Raw genomic sequence first — 27,482 nt, forward strand, 5'->3', positions numbered from 1 at the left:
AGATTGGATTGGAACAAAATGAGGTTGAATAATTAATAATTAACAGAATTTAGATTTTTGGGTGAACTAAACCTTTAATACTGAGTGTGACCTGAGCCATACGTTACCTGACATTTGACATTTCAGCACTAAAAGCTATAACTGAATCTCATTGATTTGAACATTCTTTATTTATAGTAATTAATATAGCTCTTAATTGTATTTGTTTATTTTTATTGTAAAGTCGGCTTGCTCAATATGCTGATATTCTTCGAGTGACAACCACAGCGCTGAATCGAAGAGATCTGTTTTATGGGTGACGTTCAAACACTGGCACTAGATTTAAATTTCCCCCAGACACAGATAAAGCTGACTCGGCTCACAATAAAAACTCCATTCTAGCTGTCAGCTGGCATGGGGAGAGCAGGGATTGGAGCATGCTGTCCAGGCTATAGTTTATGAGCACCAGGATGAGAAGATTGATCAATACTTCTGCAAGACTTGCTTTGCACATCGCACTTTTTTCTCCCATCAGTCAATCAGAGGCTTTTCTCAAATAGCTTTCTCTCACACACTCTATTTTGGTTTCATGTTCCACAAGCATACATAGAAGCTCAGTGCTTTATCATCAGATTCACAATATACAGTACACAGTGATTATTTATATTGGAAATACTAGAGAAGTTAGTTTGTTTCCTTCACATAATTTTGGCTTTTTTTTTTTTTTTTGCTTTACTGAAATATTTCTTAAAGGGGTTGTTGTGGTTTGCAGTTTAAATTTAGTCCAGACTTCATAACTTTCTCCGTTTTTGCATAGATAGCATAATGCCATGGCATACATTTGGCAGCACTACATCAGCAGTTAGCAGGTGGTCAGGGAATGGTTTGGGCTCAGCTCAGTCAGTCCTGACTGAAGCCTGAACTGATGTTGTTTTCAAGTCAGTATGTTGTGGCTGAAGCGCCCAAGCTAATCAACATGACAGTCTCATAAGCAAGACGATTATGTTGCAGTACTCTAAGATTATCTTCATACATTCTGTTTTTTATGAGTGCTAAATATGATAAATGTTCATTACTAGATATATGAAAGTAATGGAGACATGCAATTTAAACACACATGTATTACTCTATAGCTTCTAGCATTTTTCTATTCTGGTTTAATGGTGAAATCTGCAGAATATAGTTACATTTATATTATATAATTGATTTATAGTTTCTTAATAATTTTAATAAGTAAAATATGTGCATTAAATGAATACATACATATGTAACTGCATATTTTCTAATTTGTCCTAGCTAACTGTCAAGTTTATAATCACTGAAGGGATTTTCTGAGGTAACTAACATGTAGTTTTTAAGCTGTTTTATTGAAAAAACTTCTGTGGTTGTACTGTTGCTTTCAGCATAGTTTCTGTTGTTCATTCATGTTTATTTGGTGCAATAACTAGTAGTAAAGAGGGTCAAGTCTAGGGAAACAGCTGCGGATACATCAGTATAGCATATTATTTTGACACTGTACAACAGTACTTTACATTTTTACATTACTGTGAGTGTTAGGGTGAGGGTAGGCATTAATAAAATACAATTTAATGAGTACAATTTAATCAATAATATAAATAATACTTGGTATAATTACTGTAATAAACTGGTTTAGGGTAAGGGTAGACATTATTAAGTTTATTTATAAACTAACTTCGAGAGGAGCACATGCTTATAATTGATTAAGGCTGGTCACGCATTAGCTATCACATGATTCACCAATCAGATGATTCCTAAACTCACTATAAAAAAACAGTTTCATACATCAGTTATCTCCGCCTTAAAGAATCCCGCCTTCCACCCCTACTCCACCTTTTTTTCTTTAACTGGACAGCACGGTGGCCCAGTGGCTAGCACTGTTGCCTCACAGCAAAATCATCACTGGTTAAAGTTCTTAATAGGCCAGTCGACGTTTCTATGTAATGTTTACATGTTTTCCCCGTGCTCACTTTGGTTTCCCCCGGGTTTTTCGGTTTCCTCCCACAGTGCAAAAAAAACATGTGCCATATGTAAATCGACCAATCCAACATTGACACTATAGTCAAGCTCTTACATGAAAGTTTATCTCTATATAGCAATAAGGGGGAGTTCTCAAGAACTACCTGAGCTCAAACTCCCCTCTCGCCCTGCAAATGGGGGGGAATCCCAGGGTCGTGGATCTTATGCGCTCATGGCTCTCTCCTAAGGCAGCATGCCAAACTCACTTTATAATCAATCATCAGCTGAGTGTGAACTCTTGAAAATACAATTAATGAGTAATTTAATAAATTACATAAATAATTCTCATTAACTTCCGGCTGCAGCAACAACCAGTATAAAGGAAGAGATGCTGCTAAAACTTAGGTGCCACAGAAATCTGTCATGTAAAATGAGAGCCAATACTACATTTTATGTTTGAATTTGACAGAACTAAATAACTGAGTCTCAACAAAACAAAACCAAGATTTAGTGAAAACAAAGTGAATATTACTACAAACAAAAAACAGCAAAGGAGACATACATGCTACATTCAAAAATTGGTCAGGAAGCTTTATTAGGATTCAGATGTGCCTTTATGCCTTGGGATGCATCTGTAGAAAAAAAAAACCTTTTCGGGTTTTTGCACACAGCCATAATCATTGTGTTTTCTTCTGCTGCATTACATTAAGGAGGACTGCATTAGAGGAATTGCACCACATTGCCACATCGGTCAAACAATGCAATTGCAGGCTTATGAAAAAAGGTCATATCAGATCAAAAGACAGTTGACAGATTTTACTTGACAATTTTACTGACATTGTCAATGTCAACTAATTTGATGTTGTGCTGCAGTATGTTCTAACATTAAAGCTGGTTTCGGATACTTTATCATATTGATTCAGTGACCATCTTACTAAACCTTTAAAAGGATTCTGTTCACTTGGTCTTGCTATTGCTATGGTAACAGTTAATGTGTTCCAAAGTGTCTCCCCTCCCCATTATACTGGCCTCATCAACACAAGGGAGGTGTAAGAGCCTAATTGGTTTGGCACCTCAAGTGGGGCTGATTTCAAAGGCAGGAAAAGCTTTTTTCCTCATTAATAGGATCTGTCATCGCATAAAAGAAAGAAAGCAAGAGTGGAAATCACGTTAATCGCTCTTCAATTTTGTTTTTCTGTAAAAAAACAATGTCTTAACAATGTATATTCATTATTCACAGTACCATAGTACAGTCATGGTCATCAGTTGGTAATACTATGGTACATGTACAAAACTCGATGATAGTTATTTTTAGTATTTTTGTCTTTAGTCCCAAAAAACACCTTTAATGTATAATAACTTTAAGAACACTAACATCTTTGGGATTACTTGATGAAACATTATTTAATGTATTTGTAATTGGTTTTATTAAGACATGAATTGTTCTAGATTGTGATTTCACAAACTTTAACACCTTCGGGATTAAATTATGTAGCATTATTTAATGTAATCCTAAAAAAGTTCTGCCATAACACTCTATACTTGTGCAGGCTGATAGATCACCTAATCTGCTCCTGTGTCATTAACTACATGACACAGGAGATAGGTTGTTGTCTCCTCAGCAGCCAGTGAGCTTGCTCCTCCATTCTTTTTCATTGTAAATGATCATTGTCAATCTGTTATGTTGCAGCGTGTTTTTGGAGACCCTCCTCCACCCCAGTAAAGTGTAATTTTAAATAACTCTGGCCAGTAATTCGAATCCCATAGAGCCTCAAAGCCACAATAATGTGACGCGAGTCATGTGACATAACCCACTGAGTGGTAAGATTTGAATCTTTGATGCGAATCATGCAACATCCATGGATACTGAGTAACACTATGGGTCGAAAAGAGCAAGAAGGCAGAAAAGGCAGGCAGTGGCATCATTATCGCAAAATATTGAACATTTTCAAAAAGACTGCCAAACAGGGTAAGGCTAAAGTAAGTTACTCCCTAACAGATGAAAATCTGTCCCTATCCATGAGGTTCTAAGCTAACTGGCCGCATTAGCTGGGACGTCCTGTATATTTATTGGCTTGTCCAGTACATGACCTTGCTTTCCCTATTTTTAACATATTTTTTTTTAAATAGCCTAACTGTCCGACGAAAGCTTTAATGGCAGGCAGAGTCCTCAGCTGTCAGATGTCACTTCACAGCAAAAGACGCTAACCCGTCACATCTGTGTTTTTGCGGCTGTTTGGTCACTTCATTCGTTTTATTCTGATCGGATATAAATGCGATCGCTCAAACCACTTCAGAAGGTGATCTGTGATGCATTTCAGGTGAAACTGGACAGGTTTAATCATTTTTTGGACAAAATTAATATAAACAAAATAAATTATGACTTTTACAGCCAAAATTATATTAAAAACATGTTTACTATAAGCATAAAACATGTTCTAACTTTTCAGGCCTGTAGCCAGGGGGGTTCAGGTGATTCGAATCGAAAGACCAACCCCCTCACTGACAAAGGTCCAGAATTTGTCCCATACAAGAGCTCATTTGTCCTTTTTTGACTGCTATGCCATCACAAATAATGAACACAATCCATCGAAAAAGGCTTTAAGACCAAACGGAATCCCCTGCCGGCTGTTACTTCGGTGGGACTATAATCTGATGTAAGAGAAGTCTTCTTTCACTACTGTATTGTTTTTAAACAGAGATTACATTTTACAGGTAACTTTTATTCTAAATCTTGGACCTTATTCCTGAAATAAAAATGAGCAATATAAAGGTGTGAAGCACCAGAAGCGGACCATATTAAATTAATTTGAATATATTTTGGCTGTTGTTGATATCCAGGAATTTACAAATGTACTTTTTCATTTAGAGGCTAGAAAAAATCTGAAGATTTCATTATTATTGTATTATTATTATTATGTTTTAATTGTTATTTTTTTATTGAAATGGCCAAACTGTGACTGGGGACAGTTGAATGTGCTGGCCAGTTTTTTTTTTTTTTTTTTGTCTAATAAATGACAGTAGGCTACAGTTTTTTTTTTACTTTAAAACTTTAACAGATTCCTATTTTTTCCTAATAATATATGATGTAATACATTTGTATTTTAAAAATTGGTCTTGTTTTAATTTTTTTTATAGCAATTTTTAGGAAATATTTTTAGTACATCAAAACTTGTGGTTATCTGACTATCTAATCCAGCAAAAAAATGTCACTAAAATGCAGTATTTAAATCTCATATTTAAATAGAAACTGAGGTGTATAACGGCAAAAAGGTCCACTTTTTGAGAAAAAAGACCCACCCCTTTCACCAGGCTGGCTGAAATGCATGTCTGACAGCATGTCTGTGAATATACTGGAAGTAGCAAGTCTCTGTACTTGCTCTGCCATTACAATCAAAGCAGCAGCAGCATAGCAGATCTATGACGCCAAGACCAAACACATCAACATTGCCATATACATATATTTATTACCATACAAAATCTCCAAGAGATGTCATGAAAGAAATGTGGTGTTTTATTAAGATGCAAATTGTTCTGGATTGTGACTTTACAAACATTTGGGCATTAAATAATGAAGCAGTATTTACTTTGATGTTATAAATTATTTGATCGGGATGATTTAGGATTTATTATTTTATCATGATGGATAAAGTGTGTTGGAAGTCACGATTGCTTGTTGATGTAATGCTGGACAACGGAGTGCACATTCAAATGCAGGATTAATCAACAGAATGGTCAGGCAAGCAATAGTCAATACAGGAACAAAGAGATATAATGGGCAATCCAGAGTCGTGGTCAGTAAACAGGCAGATGGTCAAAAGGCAGGCAGCAGACAGGAATAAACAATAAAACAAGGCAAGGGTCTAACACGGCAAGCCAAAGAAAATGCGTCGTAATGTAATACATTAAATACATCTAATCAAGACTCAGCACTGATGTGTGTGTGTGCTGTATAAATAGTCCTTGTATTCAGTCCGTAATAATCCTCCGGCTGTGTGTGTGTGTGTGCGTGCAATCTGCGCAATCCAGAACAGGTGCGTGTGAGTGGTGGATGACTGGATCTGTAGTCCATATAATGGGGGATTTGTATTTCTATGGTGATGTGCGGGTTTACCAGCAATCTGCCAGGATTAGATGGCTGGTGATTGTGATAGTTGAATTACGTATTTGTTGTTTTATTTAATTTGCTGCTATTTTCAATGTATATATTTATGTCTGATGAAGGTCGGAAACATTACATTTAATGAAATGAAATTTATTATTGACATCAATAAAATCCTTGAGCTAGTATCGATGATGTGTGGGATTATTTGTTTGCTTTTCGCACATTTTACATGGTGATTTTCTCTTACTCACCTATCATTTCTTCAGGTTTGAACTGATTGAATGTATAAAAAATCAAAGCAGCTGGCAAAAACATGTAAACGTCCATTAAAATCTTCATAATAGCTTGGGTTCGGTAATAAAGTCTGAATGTTTGATTCGCCCTGTCGCATTGCTATGACAGCTACTCTGAGATGAGGTTTCAGGTGCCTGGAAGAGTAAAACATGATTGAAACTATCTGCAAATTATGCACTGTTCCTCTGTGTCTCTGTCAGGGGCTGTGGAGGTGAGAAAAGAAGGACTTGAGGCACAGATCAATCGGCTGGCTGAGCTGATTGGACGTCTGGAGAACAAGGTAAGAGGTCTTCTAATACTGAAAGGTCAAGTGCTTCCTGCTGGGATATGTTTTATAATACTTAGAGGTCAAAATACTACAGACCTGTGCAGATAAAATCCAGTGTACAATCCAGATACTCAGAAAATACAGTTTCTGGTTTTATAGATATAATCATAAGCAGGGCTTGACGTTAACTTCTTCATCACCACTTTGGCATGCTAAAATGACTTCATTTAGATTTTGTATTTTTCCACATGCCTCCTTATTCATTTCACATGGGTTATTGTGTCACATTGCAATTAGTTTTTATTTCACATGACTTTTCAGGTCTCAACACTAAGGATTAAAAATTTTCTCTAGCCATACCAAAAATAAGAAAAACAATAAATAATTCTTAGCCCAAAATAACAGCAAACAAAAGAAAGCAGGTGAAAAACATACCGTGTGCGATAATGAAAGGATGATCTCGTGAAATGTTAAAGCGAAAAACAACCTGCTGCTTACATAAAGACCTTTAAAATAGAATAATATAATAGCTCTTTTAATGTAATGTAATGTATATTTATATAGCACATTTATTGTGTATGGCCATACACCCAAAGCGCTTCACAATCATGAGGGGGGTCTCTCCACACCACCACCAGTGTGCAGCATCTACTTGGATGATGCGACAGCAGCCACAGGACAACGCTCTCAATTCATAGTACTCTCACTACACACCAGCTATTGGTGGAGTGGAGAGACAGTGATAAAGCCAATTTGGTGGAGTGAGATGCTTGGGAGGCCATGATCGTAAGGGCCAATTGAGGGACTTTGGCCAGGACACCGGGGTTACACCCTTGCTCTTTAGAGAAGTGCCATAGGATTTTTTTTATGACCACAGAGAGTCAGGACCTTGGTTTAACGTCTCATCCGAAGGACGCGCTCACTGACAATATAGTGTCCTCTTCACTTTTACTAGGGCATTAGGACTCCTGCTGGCCTCTAATACCACTTCCAACAGCAACCTAGTTTTCCCATGTGGTCTCCCAACCAGGAACTGATCAGGCTCAGCCTCAATGCTCAGCTTAAGTGAGCTTGGGCTCCAGGGTGATATGGCTGTGGCTCTTGAAAGCAGCACTGTGAATGCACCAGTCTATTTAAAAGAGAACCGATCACAACACTTACATTTCCAGGCACGAATGCTTCGCGCAAGGAACCGTTTCTTTTTAAAACTTTTAAACACTCGCACACATCACATCACATCACCTGTCAGTGCGTCAGCATTGCCTGTGTCTCACTGTGCATGTAATCATCCTCTCATTCGGTATTCACCTGCTTTCTTTTGCTCACACGAGCACAGTTATTATTGTCATCTTTCACACTGGCCCCTCATTGGACAATCCTTATTTTTGAACTCTGCATTTTAAGAAAACTACAATTTAAAAATTACCTTCAACCAACCAAAGTGGCTAGTGAGAGTGGCTGTCAAACCCGCCACAGCGGAAATCTACCTGCATTTGGTGGATTGGCGGGTGTTAATGTCAAGCCCTGATCATAACTACTTTGATTTGATAGAAATGAGGAGATTTATAAGTTATAGTTAAATAGACATGTTATTCTAATGAAATGTTGAATCCTGCTCAAGTCTATCACAATTTCCACAAAATCATTAGCCATCACAGCTATTATTTAACATTGATATTAAGATGTTTCTTTATCAGCTGATAAACGTATCAAAAGGATTTCTAAGTTTGCGTATCAATGAAAACTAGAGTAATGACTACGTAAGTCAGTTTTACCATTATAGAAATATATATTGTAATATATATTTAAATATTGGTAAAATTGTATTTTTGCTCTACCTTAGTAAATTAAGTGCTGCCTTTCGGAAGTTTCTTGATCTGCAAATATCAAATACAGCTTTTATGAATTTAAGGATGCAGTAGGTGATCTGCCAAAATAATAACTGTTAGCATAATAGCTTTGAAAACACAGTCCATCCCCTGCCTTCTAAAGCCATAGACGTGCACCGGAAAGATGACAATCCAGAAAGCTTTGCAGTACTTTATAATACTACAATTCCGATGGAAAACTGTATTGTATTTAGCACGTTTTCAGTTGTGTTGCAAGCAAAACTTGTCATAAAGTGTAATATTTCATATATGCAAGGATCGCTGGTCTCACTCTCTCACACACTTTGTCACCTACATGCTATTTCAGATTGAATATTCAAAGTAGCATTAAAGAGCTTAGAATTACCAAGAGGCGACACTCTGTTGCTATTTGGGAAATAGCCACTTGATGCCGCTAGTGTCACACGGCAGCCATTTTGGAATGAAAATTCCAATACAACAACAGCACAGATTACTAACGTTAGACAGAATGAATCAAAATATCGAGTTAAATTTGAGTTAAAATATTATACTATATATATATGCTCTCAGCAACAATGAGTACACCCCTTTTGAAAAGTAACATTTGTCTAGTAGTTTGTATGGCTTCCATGATTTTTAATGACAGCAGCAAGACTTCTATGCATGAAATGAACAAGTTGGCTTCATTTAGCAACATCTATCTTTTCTATTCTTCAAAAATGACCTGTCTTATAGAGTTGCTCAAAGAGATGCTCAACTTAATGTCTCTTCAGAATTCCCCATTTGTGTTCAATTGGATTCAGATTAGGAGACATATTTATAATAATATAATACATTAACATATTTTACATGAAAGCTTTATTAATCTTTCTTTAACGGACAACACTGGAAAAATACTATTATAACATATAATACTGGGCCTCATGGTGGCGCAGTTGGTAGCACAGTCGCCTGTTTCCCAGTGATGGGTTGCAGCAGGAAGGGCATCCGCTGTTTAAAACATATGCTGGATAAGTTGGCGGTTCATTCCGCTGTGGTGACCCAGGATTAATAATGGGACTAAGCCGAAAAGAAAATGAATGAATGAATGTCAATATAAATTGGTATGCTAGAGCATGAACTATTAATTAAAGTAATTTATAGTAATTAATCTAAAAGTGCTGATGATCACCAGTCTTGAACACCAGTAAGTGTTGTATTGGTGTCTTTCAGGTTGTATTTCAGCTTTAATGTACTTTTTTAATGTGCTTTTTTTTTTTGTAATAAAATAACAAAGCAACTTCTTGCCATCGTGACAGCAATAAGAACCAATGGACAGCCGATCGCTTTCACTCCAAATTGGCAGAAACGGGGGGCTGTTGCTGGGCGCTGCTGTTGCAGTGGAACGTTCTGTTGAGTGTAGCCTGTTGGTGTTTCAAAGCTCTTTAATAGCAGGGTAAGCAATATAGGGAGCGCGTTACAGGTTGTCATTGTTCAAAAATGAACCAATGTGATGTGAATATAAAACCAACTTCACCTCAGTAAAGCAGGCTAGGCAGAATAGCGCTATTTACCTGTTTTGTTGTTAAACTAAATAAAAATCTACATTATCGATGCTGTAAAATCTCCCTTATGAAACTGAAAATGGTCACATCAATCTTTCGCCGGAAGATTTCAGTGGCTGAACAACACTTCTGTGCATATAACCCATTCGTAAAACAATAAAATCTACATCAGCTTTACGCAACTAAAATAGTTTTAAAACATAACATTCATTCATTCATTTTCTTTTCAGCTTAGTCCTTTTATTAATCTGGGGTCGCCACAGCAGAATGAACCACCAATTTATCCAGCATTTGGCTACTTAACAGAATTATGGGAATTATCGGCCTGACAAATTTTAATTGAACAAACATTTTTTAGTTTTATGCCTTAACCCAGAATAAAAAAAATACAAATAAATACATTGAGATCATTTACTTTAATCATTACTCTTGGAATGTGAAGAGAATTTCAACCAGCACAACAAAAAATGTTTCTGAAGACAATCACCTACTGCACCTTTAAAACAGAGAGAGAACGTTCTCATTTCAAAATCCATTGGTCAATTACTGTACCTAAAAGACAGCTCTGTAATTTCTGTTACTATTACACATAGATCTACTCATGCACACACTGATAATTACACACGTTTATATGAAGGCCTGAGATGAGATTCAGATTGCATTCAACACAGGCAGTAATCTTTTCTTCCTATAGTTATTACTCCCGTTGCTCTGGGAATGAAACAAAGGAAGCAATTAAACAGACCCGACAACCACAGCACTGCACTAGTTAATGGGAGCTTTTACACTTCGATTGCTTTCACTCAACACTTATGTAACTTTTCTTTCTTGGTTAAGCATTATTTCACCATCTCTCTATCTTTCTCTCAGTCATTTTATACACAACTGAGTGGTCTAATAGAGTCCCTAGTTAATACTGGAGTCTTTGGCAGGCAGGTTCTTATTGCTGGAGCTAAGAATAGCCAAAGCAACCCAACTGGCCTGTTCATGTCTCGGTGGAGGGAATGTTCTGACATGTCATGGTGAGTCGGGATGAAGGAGAGGAAATCTGGGTTGAGCAGCAGAGATTCCTGTGGTGCTGCGGGAGATGTTTGGTGTCAGGCCAGAGACACAGATTAACAGGGATTTATGGACAAACACCTGTTTTATAACAGGAAGAAAAATATTCTGTTGAGCTAGCTTGAAAAATCAATAGAGAATGAAAAATGCAGCATTTGTTAACACGTGTTATAATGCTTTTATTCAGCAAAAGGCCTTTTAAGTGGGTCAGAAATTTATTTATAATGTTTTAAAATCATTTTATTTCAAGTAAAGGCTATTCTTCTAAACAATACTTTCTGTATTTAAAGAATCCTAAAAAATGATAGTAGTAAGAAATTAATATTACGCATGAAAATAAGGATGTTACAATGATTCCTGAAGGTTCACTGAAGACCAGTAATGGCTACTGAAAATTTGCATCACAAACCTTTGCATCACATGGATTAATTGCATTTTAAAATATATTGAATTTTAAAACTATATTTATATATATATATATATATATTAAATATAGAAAATTTTTTTTGGTTTTATTGTGAATTAGTTCAGTTCAATTCATCTTTATTCTATAGTGCTTTTACAATGTTGATTGTGTCAAAGCAGTTTAAAAGTGCTGTAGGTAAGTTTTTGACTCTTCTTAAGCATAAAAATACCATAATAGGTTTGCAGATATTTAGGAACATGCCAAGAGGACATTCTTGTTTATCTGAAAAACAATGCTGAAGTCAGTTATTCTGCTTTGAAAATGTGCATTGCGTGCCGTAACGCTGTCTTTGTTTTGGTTCTTTTAACCCACCCAGTGCCTGTTTAGCCATTGTATTTCAGCACCCCAGTCCTTGGTGGATAACAGAATATTTCATTCAATTAATCATACAGAAAGGCTCTCAAAGCATGCGCCCATGATCAAAATGCGACCTTCGGTGGACAATAACAGACTCCAAAATGAGATGCAGATTCAGAGTTCCATATGAGGTTATTATTTAGCAAATAATATAAATATTAGTTGAACATAAACATTAGGTGAGCAGGTTACATTGTAATCCTGTGTCCTAACAATGTAATGATTTGTAATGATAAGCAATTTGGCTGTTTGCACCAGATGCAGCACTAAAGAAACTTAAATACAGCCATTCAGAGGCACAGAATATGCACTTACTCACAAAATGGTAAGGTTTATAATCTAGTAATACATATTAAACCTCTTTAAAATGATTAGATTTAGATACTAAATCACTGATATGTGTTGGTTTGCATTATTTCTGCTGCTGCTTTCGGTAATATGGCAATAAATGTAATGTAAAATGGCATGCAAACTCACATTGTTAGTATTTAACACTGAATAAAGCACACGGGGTGTACCTGAGGTGATCATTGTCATAGTTTTCTGTTGTTCAGCTGCAAGAAATAGACACCATTTCTAATATATCAGTTTGAGGTGTTTGTTAGAACAAAAACTCCTTTAAATATGGAGAATATTCCCTCTATTGCGTCCCATTGCTTTTATATAGAACATGATTTAAATCAGCCTTTAGGCTTGATAGTTAGACTCACTTCTGTTGGTCTTCAATCTGGCAACCTGCGCTTGAGTTTGTTTTGATTCAGGAATGCAATACCTAGTTCAACCACTGGGTGCCAAACTTACATACTGCACCTTTAACATAGAAGTTCTAGTAAACTGAAACTCCGTCAGTCCAGTTTTTAGAGTTGAAGTTTAGTTTAGTTCAGTTCAGTGTAGATTAATTTTCACTGTTGAAAGTATAAACACTGAAGAGCAAATCCATCAATGCGCAGCTCCACAAGTCCCAAACCAAGCAAGCCAGTGGCGAGGAAGTTCACCAATTGACATTGAAGGAAAAGGGGATTTGGTGATGCAAATGCAGACTCACTGAGCACAAGAGACTTAGTGTATAACAGTAGTGTATATAATAGTTACTTTAAGTGGTAGTTGAAAGTTATTCAGTAGTTTTATACTCAAAAAACTCAAGCCTCAGCTGTGTCAATTGGCATTTCTGTGTGGAGTTTGCATGTGCTCCTCTTGTTCGCGTGGGTTTCCTCCGGGTGATCCGGTTTCCCCCTCAAGTCCAAAGACATGGGCTATAGATAAATTGGGTAAGCTAAATTGTCCGTAGTGTATGTGTGTGAATGAGTGTCTATGGATGTTTCCTAGTGATGGGTTGCAGCTGGAAGGGCATCCGCTGCGTAAAACATATGCTGGATAAGTTGGCAGTTCATTCCGCTGTGGCGACCCAGATTAATAAAGGGACTAAGCCGAAAAGAAAATGAATGAAAAATGAAAAAAAAATGTTAATCTTAAAAAAAAAAGAAATAAATATCGAGTAAATCACCTAACAAGTTGTCCAGAAGTTTTATGTATGTGTATTGCTAAACCAAATTTATTAATAATACTAATCTTATTATTGTATATTTTTATATATTAACAGTGGGAAATTTATTAAATGGAACGAGATCTTTACTTAATATCCTAATGATTTTTGGTATAAAATAAAAATAGATGGTGGCACAGTGGCTCAGTGGTTAGCACAGTTGCCTCACAGCAAGAAGGTTGTTGGTTCGAGTCCCGGCTGGTATTTCTGTGAGGAGTTTGCTCGTCCTCCCCATGTTTGCGTAGGTTTCCCCCTTGGCAGCTGGAAGGGCATTCGCTGCATAAAACATATGCTGGAATAGTTAGCGGATCATTCTGCTGTGGCGACCTCTGAAATATAAGACAAAGGAAAATGTATGAATAAAAACGGATAATTTGGACTATTCCTTTTTAACTGTTCCGTCAAATATACTTGTGCAACTTAAGACTGGATTATTGGGTCAGTGTCACATTTTCCCAAAAAATAATAATAACAATAGCATGGCCATGAGAATATCAATACAGTATCATGACGTAAAACCACGCAACATATAGATTTTTTTTTTTCAAATCCACCCCTGTAAACTATGCAACATTTTGCAATTGCAATAGTTTGCCTTGCCTTCAGCATTCCCAATTCAGTGACATTTTGTGTGCAGTTCCCATCTCAAACTCCCTCTGTTCAGTCCACTGTGAGATTTGCTATGCGTAATCAATACAGCACACCTGGCTCAATGCAGGATTCAACACAGGCTCTTCTAAACATCCATCCTCAAGCACTCTGCTTTAATTGAAATGTCCAACACAACACAGTGTGTGTCTCTCCTGTCCTGTTCCTCGCTTCAGCAACCCGCAAGCCTGACTTTAGTGACCCGCTTTGGCTCAGAGCAGGATGAGTGATCAGAGTGCTCTTGTTGTCTGCATAATGTGCTCTAGGAAACGCATCATTTCCTTTTCCATCCAGTTGTGGCACCCTGAAATGCCCCAATCGCTGCGGAGACAAACGCTCATGCCGTCCCTGCAGTATTCATACTTCACAGAGCAGTGGATGTCATTCTTGCTATTATTTTTGATGGATAACCCGCCGTCATTTTCCTCAGCGAGAGAGAGACAGCTGCACAAATTTGTGGCATCATTACCGGCCATTATGTACTCTGTCATTGCATGATGGCAGAGAATATTCCGCACGATCCCTGTTCATATGGATGGAGTGGCGGGAGAGACCAGCGGCACTCATTTTATGAAGCGCATAATGATTCGTGCATTGCGAGGATGTTAAGTTTGGACCGCTGTGAATTCCTTATGAATTCATAAAGTCGCTATATTTGGAATGTAGCGAGAATATTTTGAATATATATTGTTCTGGGTCTCTGTATTTCTTTCTTTTTTTTATTATGTGCATGTCATTACATCCCAGCAACACCAAGCATAGCTTCTTCAGGGAGAAAGGGATATAATACCTGCAAACTTTCTCTCACTCACTCTCGCTCAGATTCTAGATTGTTTGAGAATTAATCATACAAATGCACCTTCAATTATATGTTAAAATAGGGTAACACTTTATTTTGATGGTCCATTTGAGTATTATTAGACTGTCTGCTTAATATCTGTTGATAGCCCTCCTTCAACAGACATTTAACCGACTATAAGAAACTTTGCAAGTACATGTCAATTTACACTAACCCTAACCCCAACCCCAACATAACTGTCTACTTACAATCTAATAATAATTAGTTGCAATGTAACTTAAATTCAACAAACAGACCATCAAAATAAAGTGTGACTCAAAATAGCAGCATTTTGAAATAGTTTGACATGAATTAGTTGATAATAAATAGAGATTAAATATTTTTTTAGTACAAATGTGTGATTTTATTTGAAAGTTTTTTTTTATTTGATGAATATCTTGTTCTACTCATTATCATCTACCCATTTAATCCATTATTTCATCTAGAAATGTTAACACTGTCAGACTTATTAGCTTACCTGTAGTGCTGCACGGTATTGGGAAATTACGTTGCAATATTGTGTATTTCTGCAATATATATTGCGATGCGAATGCAGCTTTGTTTGGAAAGAATTCTTCATCTTAGATCAATTGGGGGGATTTTGTAGGGGTTTGGATCTTGAATATTATATAACAAATAACTTACAAGCATAGATAAAAACAACCAAGCAAAGATAAAAGTGAATTACAGTTTTCTGGAGAGTCTAACAGTATTCAGGTACACATATTGAATAATCAACACTGCATAGACTTTATTGTTTATAATGTAATCTTTATTAAAGTTACAAACATTATAATTTCGGGTGGCCAGATGTTTTAAACTTTGAAAAGACCTTAAAGGCATAGTTCACAAATGAAGATTTACTCAAAATTTACTTACCTACAATTTATTCACTTACTTGAAAATTACTTGTTTCAAATGCTTATGAGTTATTAAGATATCTTCTTTTTGTGTTCAAAATAAATAATAGTGTGTAAGTTTCATTTTGGGGTGAAGTACCATTTTACTCCATTATAATTCAACTCTGCATTGATTATAATCAACTATAATCCCAACTCAACATTGAAGATCATGTAATGTGACTATTGCAGATACACACATTGCGATATCGATGCTGAAACGATATATTTTGCAGCCCTACCCCTCTGTATATGTTTTTCCTAATTTCTGTTTAACGGAAAGAACAACACATTTCTTAACATTATAGTTTTAATAACTAATTTCTAATAACTGATTTCTTTTATCGTTGCCATGATCAGTGTTGGGGGAAATGCATTACAATGCGAGTTACGTAATAATATTACTTTTTTTTTAAAGTAATGGGTAAAGAACCACATTACTTTTAAAAAATAAGTAATAATATTTGAGTTACTTTTTAGTTTAATTAATTATCTTTTAAAAAATAAATTGATGAATTAAAATTATCATATCACGCAGTCCATGAGAGACTGTGTTTATTGTTTTAAACACATCGAAGAAAAGGAAAAGGGGATTGTCTCAATGGACAATGATTTTACTTAAGACAAATAGTACAAAAGTAGCAAACACATTGCTTTAAACTTTCAGTAATCTGTATATACGGCATGTAGAGCTCTGGGGTCAGGAAGTTCTCAGATAACATCTCAAAATATGATTTTTTTTTTATATGTTATTTAAATGTAAATATAGGTGTATGTTATACGGTGGGTTGTTAATTGCAGAGCTCCTCTGTTAAAAAAGAAAGAAAAAAATACAGAAAGTTCTGAAAGAGATCAAGCCTCAGCTAGGCAATAAAAAGTAACGCAAAGTAATGTAGTGCATTACTTACCATAAAAAGTAAATAAGTAATGCAACTAGTTTCTTTTTTGGGGAGTAAACTCAATATTCTAATGTATTGCAACAGTAAAACTACAGAAGTAACTTTCCCCAACGCTGGCCATGAAGACAGTACGTAATATTTTACTAGATTTTTTTCAAGATACTAGTATTCAACTTAAAGTGGCAATTAAAGGATTAATTAGGCAGATTATGGTAATTAGGTAAATCATTGTATAATGATTGTTCAGTAGACAATAAAAAAAATTGCTTAAGGGGGCTAATAATATTGACCTTTAAAGGTACTTTTTTAATTTAAAACTGCTTTTATTCTAGCCTAAATAAAACAAATAAGACTTTCTCTAGAAGAATAAATATTATCAGAAATACTGTGAAAAATCCCTTGCTTTGTTAAACATTATTTGGGAAATATTTAAAAAAGAAATAAAAAATTCACTGGAGGGCGAATAAATTTGAATTTGTATCTAAAAATGATCCGCAGTGACAGTCATTGTTAACAAAGCAAAATTTTGGAAAAATTAAACACCACAACAAATAATTCCATATTTTATCATTTATGACAACATTACACTACACATTAAGCTTTCTTTGTTTGTTTTCCATTGCCAGCTGTTTTTTTATAATTGCTGACATCTACCTGCTATTGACATCATTTTTTTGGCAATCCATGCTTTTATATAGCAGTGGGTGATAGTACAGTGGCCTTTCTGAATAAATAGAACAACCAAAATAAAATAGCCTGTTAATGCAATGTTAATGCAAATCATAAAAATTGTTGACACTGACTGACAACATTAAAAAAAAATAGATTGTAGCTTACCACACCTGAACATCTAGTGTATGTAATGCTTATTTGAATAGCAAAATATGGCTATTTTGTTAACGCTGTAACCTGTAAATACCATATGATTTTCTGTCAGTCTGCACTATGAAAAATAAATCTGTTCAATAATAAATACAGAAATCTCATTGATTTGTTTTTTTACTGTAATTTATTACATAAAATGTTGATAAAAGTCACATTGTTGAACTGCAGAGTTATATTTTAAGCTGAAATCAAACTGAAAGCCTAAATAAGCACCCGTGAATCAGAAGATATGGTCTATTTCCATTATCTTACATATTCACACAATTTATGTGAGTGATTTGAATGCAAATATAAGAAATATTGACAATATTGTTAAACATTTATTATTGACCGGCACTAAATGATGTTAATTTTACATACTTTAAAACAAAAAATAAGCTTTCACAAACTTGTTCAAATTAATTGGAATGACAAGATACACACACACACACACACACACACATATTTATATATATGTATATATATATTTATATATATATATGTATATATATATATATATATATATATATATATATATATATATATATATATATATATATATATATATATATATTTTTTTTTTTTTTTTTATTTATATATATATTTTTTTTTCTTTCAGTTTTGAAGCTTGTTTAAATATTAAAGTCAGGTAGACATGTTTGATTGATCATCAAGGGGCGCTTCAGGGGGGCAGTGAATTCACTAGTGGCTTTTCTGTTCTGGTTTTGTTGCAGACAGTTTGGTTTGACCTACATCAGCGACTAACAGACACTGATGGCACAACTAGCGCAGTAAGTACTAAAGCACGTCTTATATACCAAAGAGCATGACAAAAAAATACACCTAATCATAAAAGACAATGCATGCCCAATTTCACCTTTTCCCAGTCAAGTCAAGTGCAGCTTAACTCCTCACGGGTTTCTCCGTGCTGTTCCACACACCTGCAGCAGTTCTGCCACCTGTTCTTCAGGATTTACTCACATTTCTTTTTCCATATATGAAAGCCTTAGCCCGGTGTGTTCAATAACAGCCTGCTCCGAGAGTCATTTGTGCGTCTAAAAGATAAGAGGCAGTATCACACTACACCTCGCCTAGCCACAAATCAGTCTCGCTCTGTGATACACACAGCAGTGCATGATGGGAACACACAGAAAATCATAGCTTTTTTTGTTAAGTGAAAGTGTGGGAGGGCTGAGATTTAATCTCTTGTAGAACCGTGAGGTTTAAAAGTTTTCCATCTAATAAGGAAAGGATTGCTGTGTTTAAAAGAAATGGATGGAGTAGTGCAACTGAATTCAGTGTGTAACAGATCTTTGCTCAAATTGACTTCAGTCTTATTGACATCGGAGGGATCAGGAGTAATTAAATCAGTCCTTTTTATCCATTAATCCTTGTCAGTTTCAGGACAAAACGGGGGTTGAGCAGGTTCCACCTGACAGCTTTACCATATGCCTCTGTGTTTGTTGCTTTAAACCAGATTTATTTTGGGACCTATAAAGTATTTCTGGAAATAGTTCATCACACCTGCAGTATTATCAGGTTATCCTGCCGTGAGAGCAAAAATGAGCTAGTTTATTACAGTTTTCTTTATGATTATATTCATTTGGTTGTTGCAATTTGAGTTTGTTTTAACAGTTGGATGATAACAGTTTTTATTTTTTTTTAAATCATTTTAAGGTCAATATGATTAGCCCCTTTAAGCTATATTTTATTTCGATAGTCTACAGAACAAACCATCGTTATACAATAACTTGCCTATTTACCCTAACCTGCCTAATAACCTAGTTAAGCCTTTAAATGTCACTTTAAGCTGTATAGAAGTGTCTTGAAAAATATCTAGTAAAATATTATTTACTGTCATCATGGCAAAGATAAAATAAATCAGTTATTAGAAATGAGTTATTAAAACTATTATGTTTAGAAATGTGTTGAAAAAATCTTCTCTCCGTTAAACAGAAATTAGGGGAAAAAATAAACAACGTGGATAATAATTCAGGGGGGTTAATAATTCTGACTTCAACTGTACATTGAGAAATGGATTGTTGTTGTTTGTTATAAAGGATAGAGGGATGAGCTCAGACATTTTTAGTTCAGACTAAAAAGGAATGCAGAGTAAGGGGGCAGCATGACCAAAGGCTCGCTTCCCTATTTCAGTTCCATCCCGGGCATCAGAGAAATTATGTTAAGTTTTCACATAGTGGCTTTTTGACCTATGAAGAAGGAAACATGGGTATAAAGGCTCTAGACCCAGAAGAGGCTTGTAGACCAGAGTCATCCAGTGGATGTACCTTCTTACATTCAGAGAAGACCACTCAGTTTTGGCATACAGTTCACAATGGTGAGTTAGTCTACGACAGCCTGTAACAAACCTTAGAGCAGGAGACATTTGGTTGAGGCATTCATATATAAACATCACCATAGTCAAGTAATGGTAAAAATGTTGCAGACACCAAATGTTTTAGAATTTCCTCCAAATTCAAGATGAGGTGTAAAAAAATATCTGTGCATACCTAAAACTAAACTACTGCAACTGTTGTTATGACTGCGCCATTAATCCAAAAAAAAAAAAAAAAAAAAAACAGTCATGAAAATTGTTGCATGGCATCCCACCCCTTTTTCTGCAGTCCCCATTCATTACAGCCCAATTTCAAGTGGAAACTAGCATATGTTTTACACAGCGGATGCTCTTACAGCCGCAACCGATTCCTTGGAAAAGTAATAATAATATAATTAATAAAAATTATTCAAAAATTCTAAAAAATAATATAATCAAAGAATCTCTGTATCGACAATTCTCTTAAAAATGAACTGAATCCTATTAAAAATCTGAACAGATATGATGGCAGGTAGCTTTGTAGATGATCATAGCATTTTCAGAAGAGGTGATATCGTCACATCCTTAAAATTTGGAATATATATGAATGCATATATTTGCATATGATTAATGCTACTTATATATTTTTATTTTTCGCCCTGCAAATATTTATGTAAATCATTGCGGTGAACTACATATAGAATTGAACAGCTCGTTTATAACCTTTTTACAGTCTAAATCACAAGCATCTAAAGATTGTGAGAAAACAATAGAGTGCAGATGCTGAGAGAAAGAGGAGCTCTTATCTTCTCTTTAAGACATTTTTATAGAGGGTGGACTAATGACTGATCGGACCCACAGTTCAATGCATCTGTTTGCTCAGCAGTTTCCTACTTTACAGGCTGTGTTCACCGTTTAAATAGACTCCTGCACCACCAGCGCTGCTTGTCTTGATTGGCCAAGAGGAATATAAATCAGCTGTCTGATGATAAAAACCAGCAAGGGCAGTCAGAAAGAGAAAGAGAGCTCTGTGAATGAGTTATACAACTGCATATCTGAAAGCCATCTTTGCTCATTTGGAAGGAATTATCATGGGATGGACCCAGAGAGGGAGACTGGGACACCCCATTTGCACCTTGAAGGCTGCATTTACACTGCAGATCTTGATGGTCAATTCCAATTCCATCACTGTATCTGACAGCTAGAGCTCTCTTTTCCTTATTCCTGTACTTAATTTGTTCACAGGGTTTAAATTTTTCCATGTTTATTCCACTGTTGTTTTTAGGCATGTTAATTTGTTGTAGTTTATGACAGAAAAGTTTAAATTTGGCATCTACTAGGTTTTTTTGATCAGTAAGCATTTTAATGTCAGGTTTATATGGTGTGCTTTATGCACATTTTGACCAAAATAATTTGATGACACGATATTTGCAATAGTTTTATATTGTTTACACAGCGGATGTTGTGTGCTTGCTCTCTCTGTGGTACTTTCTCTTTTGCTCGCTATCTATGTCGTTAACATGCTGTTTAAATGCATTAGCTTGTGCTTCATGACAAAATAAAATATATTTTGTCTTGTATACAGATTTAAAGTGCACTTGAACTGAAGTTGCTGAGACTTTTATTTCAGTATGTTGATGCACTTCTGTAAAATATCGACCATAAGTGACAGAAATTTAAAGTAAAATAACAGCTGTTGAATTACAAAAATTTACAGTAAAATAGCGGCCGTTAAATTAAAGAAATTTACAGTAAAATAACAGCTGTTAAATTACTGAAATTTACAGTAAAATAATGGCCGTTGAATTACAGAAATTTACAGTAAAATAATGGCCATTAAATTACAGAAATTTACAGTAAAATAACAGCTGTTAAATTACTGAAATTTACAGTAAAATAACAGCTGTTAAATTACTGAAATGTACAGTAAAATAGTGGGCGTTAAATGACAGAATTTACAGTAAAATAACAGCTATTAAATTACTGAAATTTACGGTAAAATAACGGCCATTTAATTACAGAAATTTATAGTAAAATAACAGCCGTTGATTTACAGAAATTTACAGTACAATAACAGGCGTTAAATGACAGAATTTACAGTAAAATAACAGCTGTTAAATTACTGAAATTTACGGTAAAATAACGACCATTTAATTACAGAAATTTATAGTAAAATAACAGCCGTTGAATTACAGAAATTTACAGTAAAAAAACAGCCGTTAAATTACAGAAATTTACAGTAAAGTAACGGCTGTTGAATTACAGAAATTTACAGTATAATAACAGCCGTTGAATTACAGAAATTTACAGTAAAATAACAGCCGTTAAATTACATAAATTTACAGTAAAATAACAGCTGTTAAATTACAGAAATTTACAGTAAAATAATGGCCGTTAAATTACAGAAATTTACAGTAAAATAACAGCTGTTAAATTACTAATATTTACAGTAAAATAACAGCTGTTAAATTACTGAAATTTACAGTAAAATAATGGGCGTTAAATTACAGAAATTTACAGTAAAATAACAGCCTTTAAATTACAGAAATTTACAGTAAAATAATGGCCATTTAATTACAGAAATTTACAGTAAAATAACGGCCGTTAAATTTAACCCTCTTATAAGATGCAATAAGATGAAATACCCATCAGATTATTTATTATAGCCTCCAGAATATGCCTATTTTGGTGTCTGAGTATACTGTAGCTGTTTTTGTAGCCTGTGGCTTCAAATGAAAATGAGCTGCTTCTCCCCACCCACAATTGCCTTGTGCGTGTGTGCTTCTCGTTATGCGTTACGTCAGATAAACAGCACAGTGACAGAACAGGACTCGGATGAAGCTGAAATCATTAGTCAAAAAAAAACAAGTTTATTTCATGTGATGGAGTTTTTTCAAGCCTTTCTGAAATGATGAGTCTAACATAAAGGCCATTTCCAGTAAACACACACACACATATGTGCACATTTACTGACACCATGTGGCCATGGTGATTATAGCGGTTAAGAATTACACACAAAAAAACATGTTATTTTACTGTAAATTTCTTTAATTTTTTCAGCACCCCAGCTGCCGGAAAAAACAGTTACAATTACAATTACTGTACAATTACAGATATATATTACTGTGTAGATAGCGATTTTATTGCCTTTATTACAAATGTGCTCTATTTTAAAAAGGTTTTAAATTTAGAATACTTATAAAAATCCCAGAGAATTGTAACAAATATTTTAATCCCAGTTTATTTGCAAAAAATAAGTTCTGTGGACATGTGTATTCATGTTATTTTAGAAACATGGTGCCTGTCAATCAATTTGGTGGGTGGGGAATGTCATGGGGAATGTCACGACTTCTATGTCAAGATGAGATGGGCCTCAAAGTCACTGGTATTTGGATACTATTTTAACATCAGGAAATTTAAAAAAAAAAGAGGCTTGTTGGGTTTATATTACTCCAATATATCAGTGGATATATCATCATTTCATCATAGGTGCCCTTTAAAGTTTAGGACTCGATGTCAGCATCGGAGTTGACATCAGTTGATATTATTTTTCAGTGCATTGACAGGTGAAAATCCGATCTACCTGCTTGTACTGCAGACACAAAGGCATGTATCTGATTCATTTTGGAGAAATGTCCACATAAAAACGTGGCCTGAAACTGATCCGAGTGTATTGGATTCCATGTGATTCTTTTTTTCCACATACGTATATCTGATCTCTGCCACATGAGAGAAAAAAATTGTAATTGTGTCACATGTACCATTCAGTGCAAATGCAGACTTTAACAAAGCAGAGCATTTAGAGAGGTGCTGAAGCTCAAAGGAGGGAGAAATTAAAATGCGGAATTACCAGAGAAGGAGAAATGGGGGTAGAAATATGCCAATCAGAAAGAATTGGGACGGTATCCCCCAGTTTCCATGGCGACGGTGAATTTTTTTTCAAACCTTCTGAGGTTTCTTCTCCTTTATAGACTTGTACTGTACCTGAAACATTCGCTTAGCTTACATGGTAGATAAAATGTTCTCTGCTCTCATAGTGCACATGTGTGTGTGCGTGTTTCACAGTCTGATGCATAATGTAGAAGTTGAGCAGTTCAACTCCACATGGGAGTATTTAGGGTTCATTAGTTTAGCTTCCCTTCTGAGCTAAAGAGAAACACACACACACATCATACACATACATCCAAAGCACATTCACCACATCACGGAATGCTAATGCCAAATGACACCCAAATGAGAGATATAACAATACACGCCAGAAATATTGATTATGCTGTCTTCAATACGAGAGATTTAAAGTTTCTAATAATACAATGAGCATTTCCCACAGAGCCTAAAGGCTTTTAACAGTTACACAGTGGGTCACATTTGCATCATCTACCAATCAGTTTAGTTCATGAGTCTGAATGAAGCCTTTAACTGTTATAATAAACACTGGAGACTAATGAAAAAGCATTAGTGCAGGCAGTCGCAATGTTCAGATGAGCCACATGTAGAAATGCAAAGAAAATTGGATTCTGAATCCTCACGCATTCCTCTAATTATTCCTGTTTGCCCATCAGATCTGGCTTCCAGTGGAGGAGAATGGATAAACAGAATGATCCTACTTGGGTTTTGTGTAGGTCGGGTAATGTAGTGTTTCTGATTGCATTCTGCTGAGTGCTGGGTGGCATGGAGATCTTGATTAAGTTCAGGGTTTATTACCGGGCTTCTGCTCTTTTATTGCCCTTGCCTTTGGGGAAAAAGATGGCTGTGAAATGGAATGGTCTAATACTTTTGCTTGGGTTTTATCTTTCCCACCTGCAGAGGAACAACACATGCTCTGTTAAAGATGTGACAACAAGATGTGCATGCAGCACATACCAAATCTACTCTGTAATCTATAAAAAAAACTTAAAAAAATACTTTTTACTTACTACTTTTTACTTAAATTTTCTTACTATTTTATGTCCTGTGAAGCTATGACTTGTTGAAGTGCACTTGTGTGATTGTAATGTGGCATATAAAAGTTATTACATCATTAGCCCTCCTGTAAAATCTTTATTCTTTTCTAAATACTAGTGATGTTTAAAATAGCAAGGATATTTTTTGTTTCTTATAGTTATGCTGAAATAATAATAATAATAAAAACATTTTTAAAAGTTAATTATTAGCCCCCAGTATTAAGATTCTTTTTCTTTACCGAACAAACCACTGTTGTCCAATGACATGCCTAATATACCTAATAAACTTGTTTAAGCCTTTAAATAGCATTTTAAGCTGAATGTTTGTATCTTGCAAATAAAAACATCATGGCAAAGACAAAGGAAATTAGTTATTAAAGAGCCCCTATTATGGGTTTTTTAAAATGACCTTCCATACAGTGTGTAACACAGTTCTAAGTAAATGAAAACATCCAGCTGAGGGTCAAATCTGAAAATGCACCTTGTTTAAAAATATAGATTTTTTTAATAAAATAGTCCAGAGTTGTTTAAATGATTTCTTTCGTTTTCTTCTGGATCTTTTGCCTGTGTGTATTGATGTCGACACGAAACAATATCAAATATGAAGAGCCAGATACGGTAAAACGTGAACGCGCCTTTCCCTTCAAACACTAGTGGAGTGCGGTTGTGTGTGGGACTGATCATCATTGAAGATGAGTGAACGTTCTGGTGATTATTGCAATAATCCACCCTGCAACGAATTATTTGTTGGACATTTGTTAAAGGAATAATCAGAAAAGACTATTGAAGTCTGGTACTTTGTCAGAGCTTGACAGGAACTTTCTTCCTCCAGTTCACAAGTCCCAAACTTCACCAAGTTCAAGGTAGCATAACATTATTTTGTCGGGAAAAAAGGACAGAAAAACTGTGATATTGTAAAATGCTGTTAAAATTTCATATGATGACTAAACTGAATTGTCACCATCATTGCTCCAGTCTTCAGTGACTCTTCAAAAATCATTATAAAATGCTGATTTTGTGTTCAAGAAACATTTATCATGGAAAACCTGGAAAATTTTGACATGGCATTTTCCAGGACTAGAAAAGTTTTGGAAAAACAGAAAAACCCAAAAGGTTTTGGAAAAGTCATGGAATCTACATTTACATTTAGTAATTTAGCAGACATTTTTGTCCAAAGTGACTTAAGCTGCTGTCACACTAAAGCTTGTGCTTGCAAAATTCTGCACTATGAAAAGGGGCGGGGTTAAACAATATGATTAGACATTAATAAAAGTGAGCGATTGCTTCATATTTTAAATTTCATATTTTAAATGATCCATACAGTGTGTAACACAGCTCTAAGTGATTGAAAACATCCAGCTGAGGGAATCCACCTTGTTTAAAAATACAGATTTTTAAATAAAAGAGTCGACTCAGAGTTGTTTCAATGATGTGGTCTTATGTGATGTGATTTCGCAGTAAAAAAAAAAAACTTCACCAAGCTTGAACTTTCGAATGCAGTGAAATGCAAAACTTGTCACACATGTTTGCGTTTCTGGTCTGTCGCATTCGCATGCCTATGAATGAAAGTCTATCGAGCGAAAAGTCCAGTGTAATCGCGGCTTTATAATAGAAGTAGTTTTACCTACTATTACTAGTTTAACAAAATATTAGGATTATCTAAAATTAGTTTGACAAATATATGTATTTTGGAATGGAGGTTAGTTGTTTTTACTTTTGTTTTCTTGGCCAAACATGCTCTCACATTATTAGTGCTGTGTATTTTACATAGATATGAAAATAAATTGAAACTATTGCCTTTTTTATGATATGCTGTGATCAATTTAAACGTTTCTAATGATTTACCACCATTACATGAAACATAAGGTCATGAAAATTGACTTGAAAGTCCTGATAAAGTCATAGAATTTTTGTTGTAAAAATGTGTATGAAACCTGATTTATTGTTATGATCACTATCATATTTTTTCTAGATTTAATGAGCAGAGACTAAAAGAGCAGCATTTATTATATTTAATCATTTTAGCAGCATTATAAATACCCTTCCTGACATGTTTTTACTGAATAAAAGTATTCCTGTAGTTTAAAACAAACAAACAAAAAATTAACGGCATTATTTTATATACATTTTTAGAATATTTCAGTTAAAATTCTGTTTAAAAAAACAACATATGGCCATTTTAGACCTTTGAGTTTTCATAAATAAATGCAGATGTTAATCAACACTCCAGGCTCCTCTGGGTCTCAATGTGGAAATATTCAGCCAAGCAATTATTACATTTAAACCTATCATTTCTTAGTGTGTCACTGGGTAATTTTGGTTATTTAATCAAATCTCTCAGACTTAATAAAACTGGTTCAAGATGACAGAACCGATTTAGAAAAGAGTGGGAGGTCTGAGTGACATGTTACACCAGAAAGGTGCAATTATATGTGAAATATCCAAGTCAGAGGCAGTTCACTTTCATTTCCGTTAAGTTGGAAATTGATCCCTCTGAAAATGTTATATATTTTTACACAGCGTATCTGTTTTGTGTGTGTGTGTTTGTCACAAAGCAGGCCATGTGATTTGCCCTGTACTTCATTTCGTAGCCAACCACACTCCCACAATTCTACTTCATTTACATTACACTGGG

The 27,482-nt window shown here is 35.0% G+C and overlaps 1 protein-coding gene across 2 annotated transcripts in view; it reads left to right on the forward strand.

Moving 5' to 3' along the window:
• Positions 1-27,482, forward strand: part of necab2 (N-terminal EF-hand calcium binding protein 2) — a 193,948-nt gene that overhangs the window by 147,171 nt on the left and 19,295 nt on the right. The window contains exons 8-9 of one of the 2 annotated variants that reach the window (XM_056478385.1): positions 6,556-6,635; positions 18,325-18,381. In XM_056478385.1, the coding sequence (XP_056334360.1) occupies positions 6,556-6,635; positions 18,325-18,381 (137 nt within the window). The remainder of the gene's footprint in view (positions 1-6,555; positions 6,636-18,324; positions 18,382-27,482) is intronic. The other variant, XM_056478386.1, reaches the window with a different exon arrangement.

Source organism: Danio aesculapii, chromosome 18 (assembly GCF_903798145.1).
Source record: "Danio aesculapii chromosome 18, fDanAes4.1, whole genome shotgun sequence".
NCBI lineage: Eukaryota > Metazoa > Chordata > Actinopteri > Cypriniformes > Danionidae > Danio > Danio aesculapii.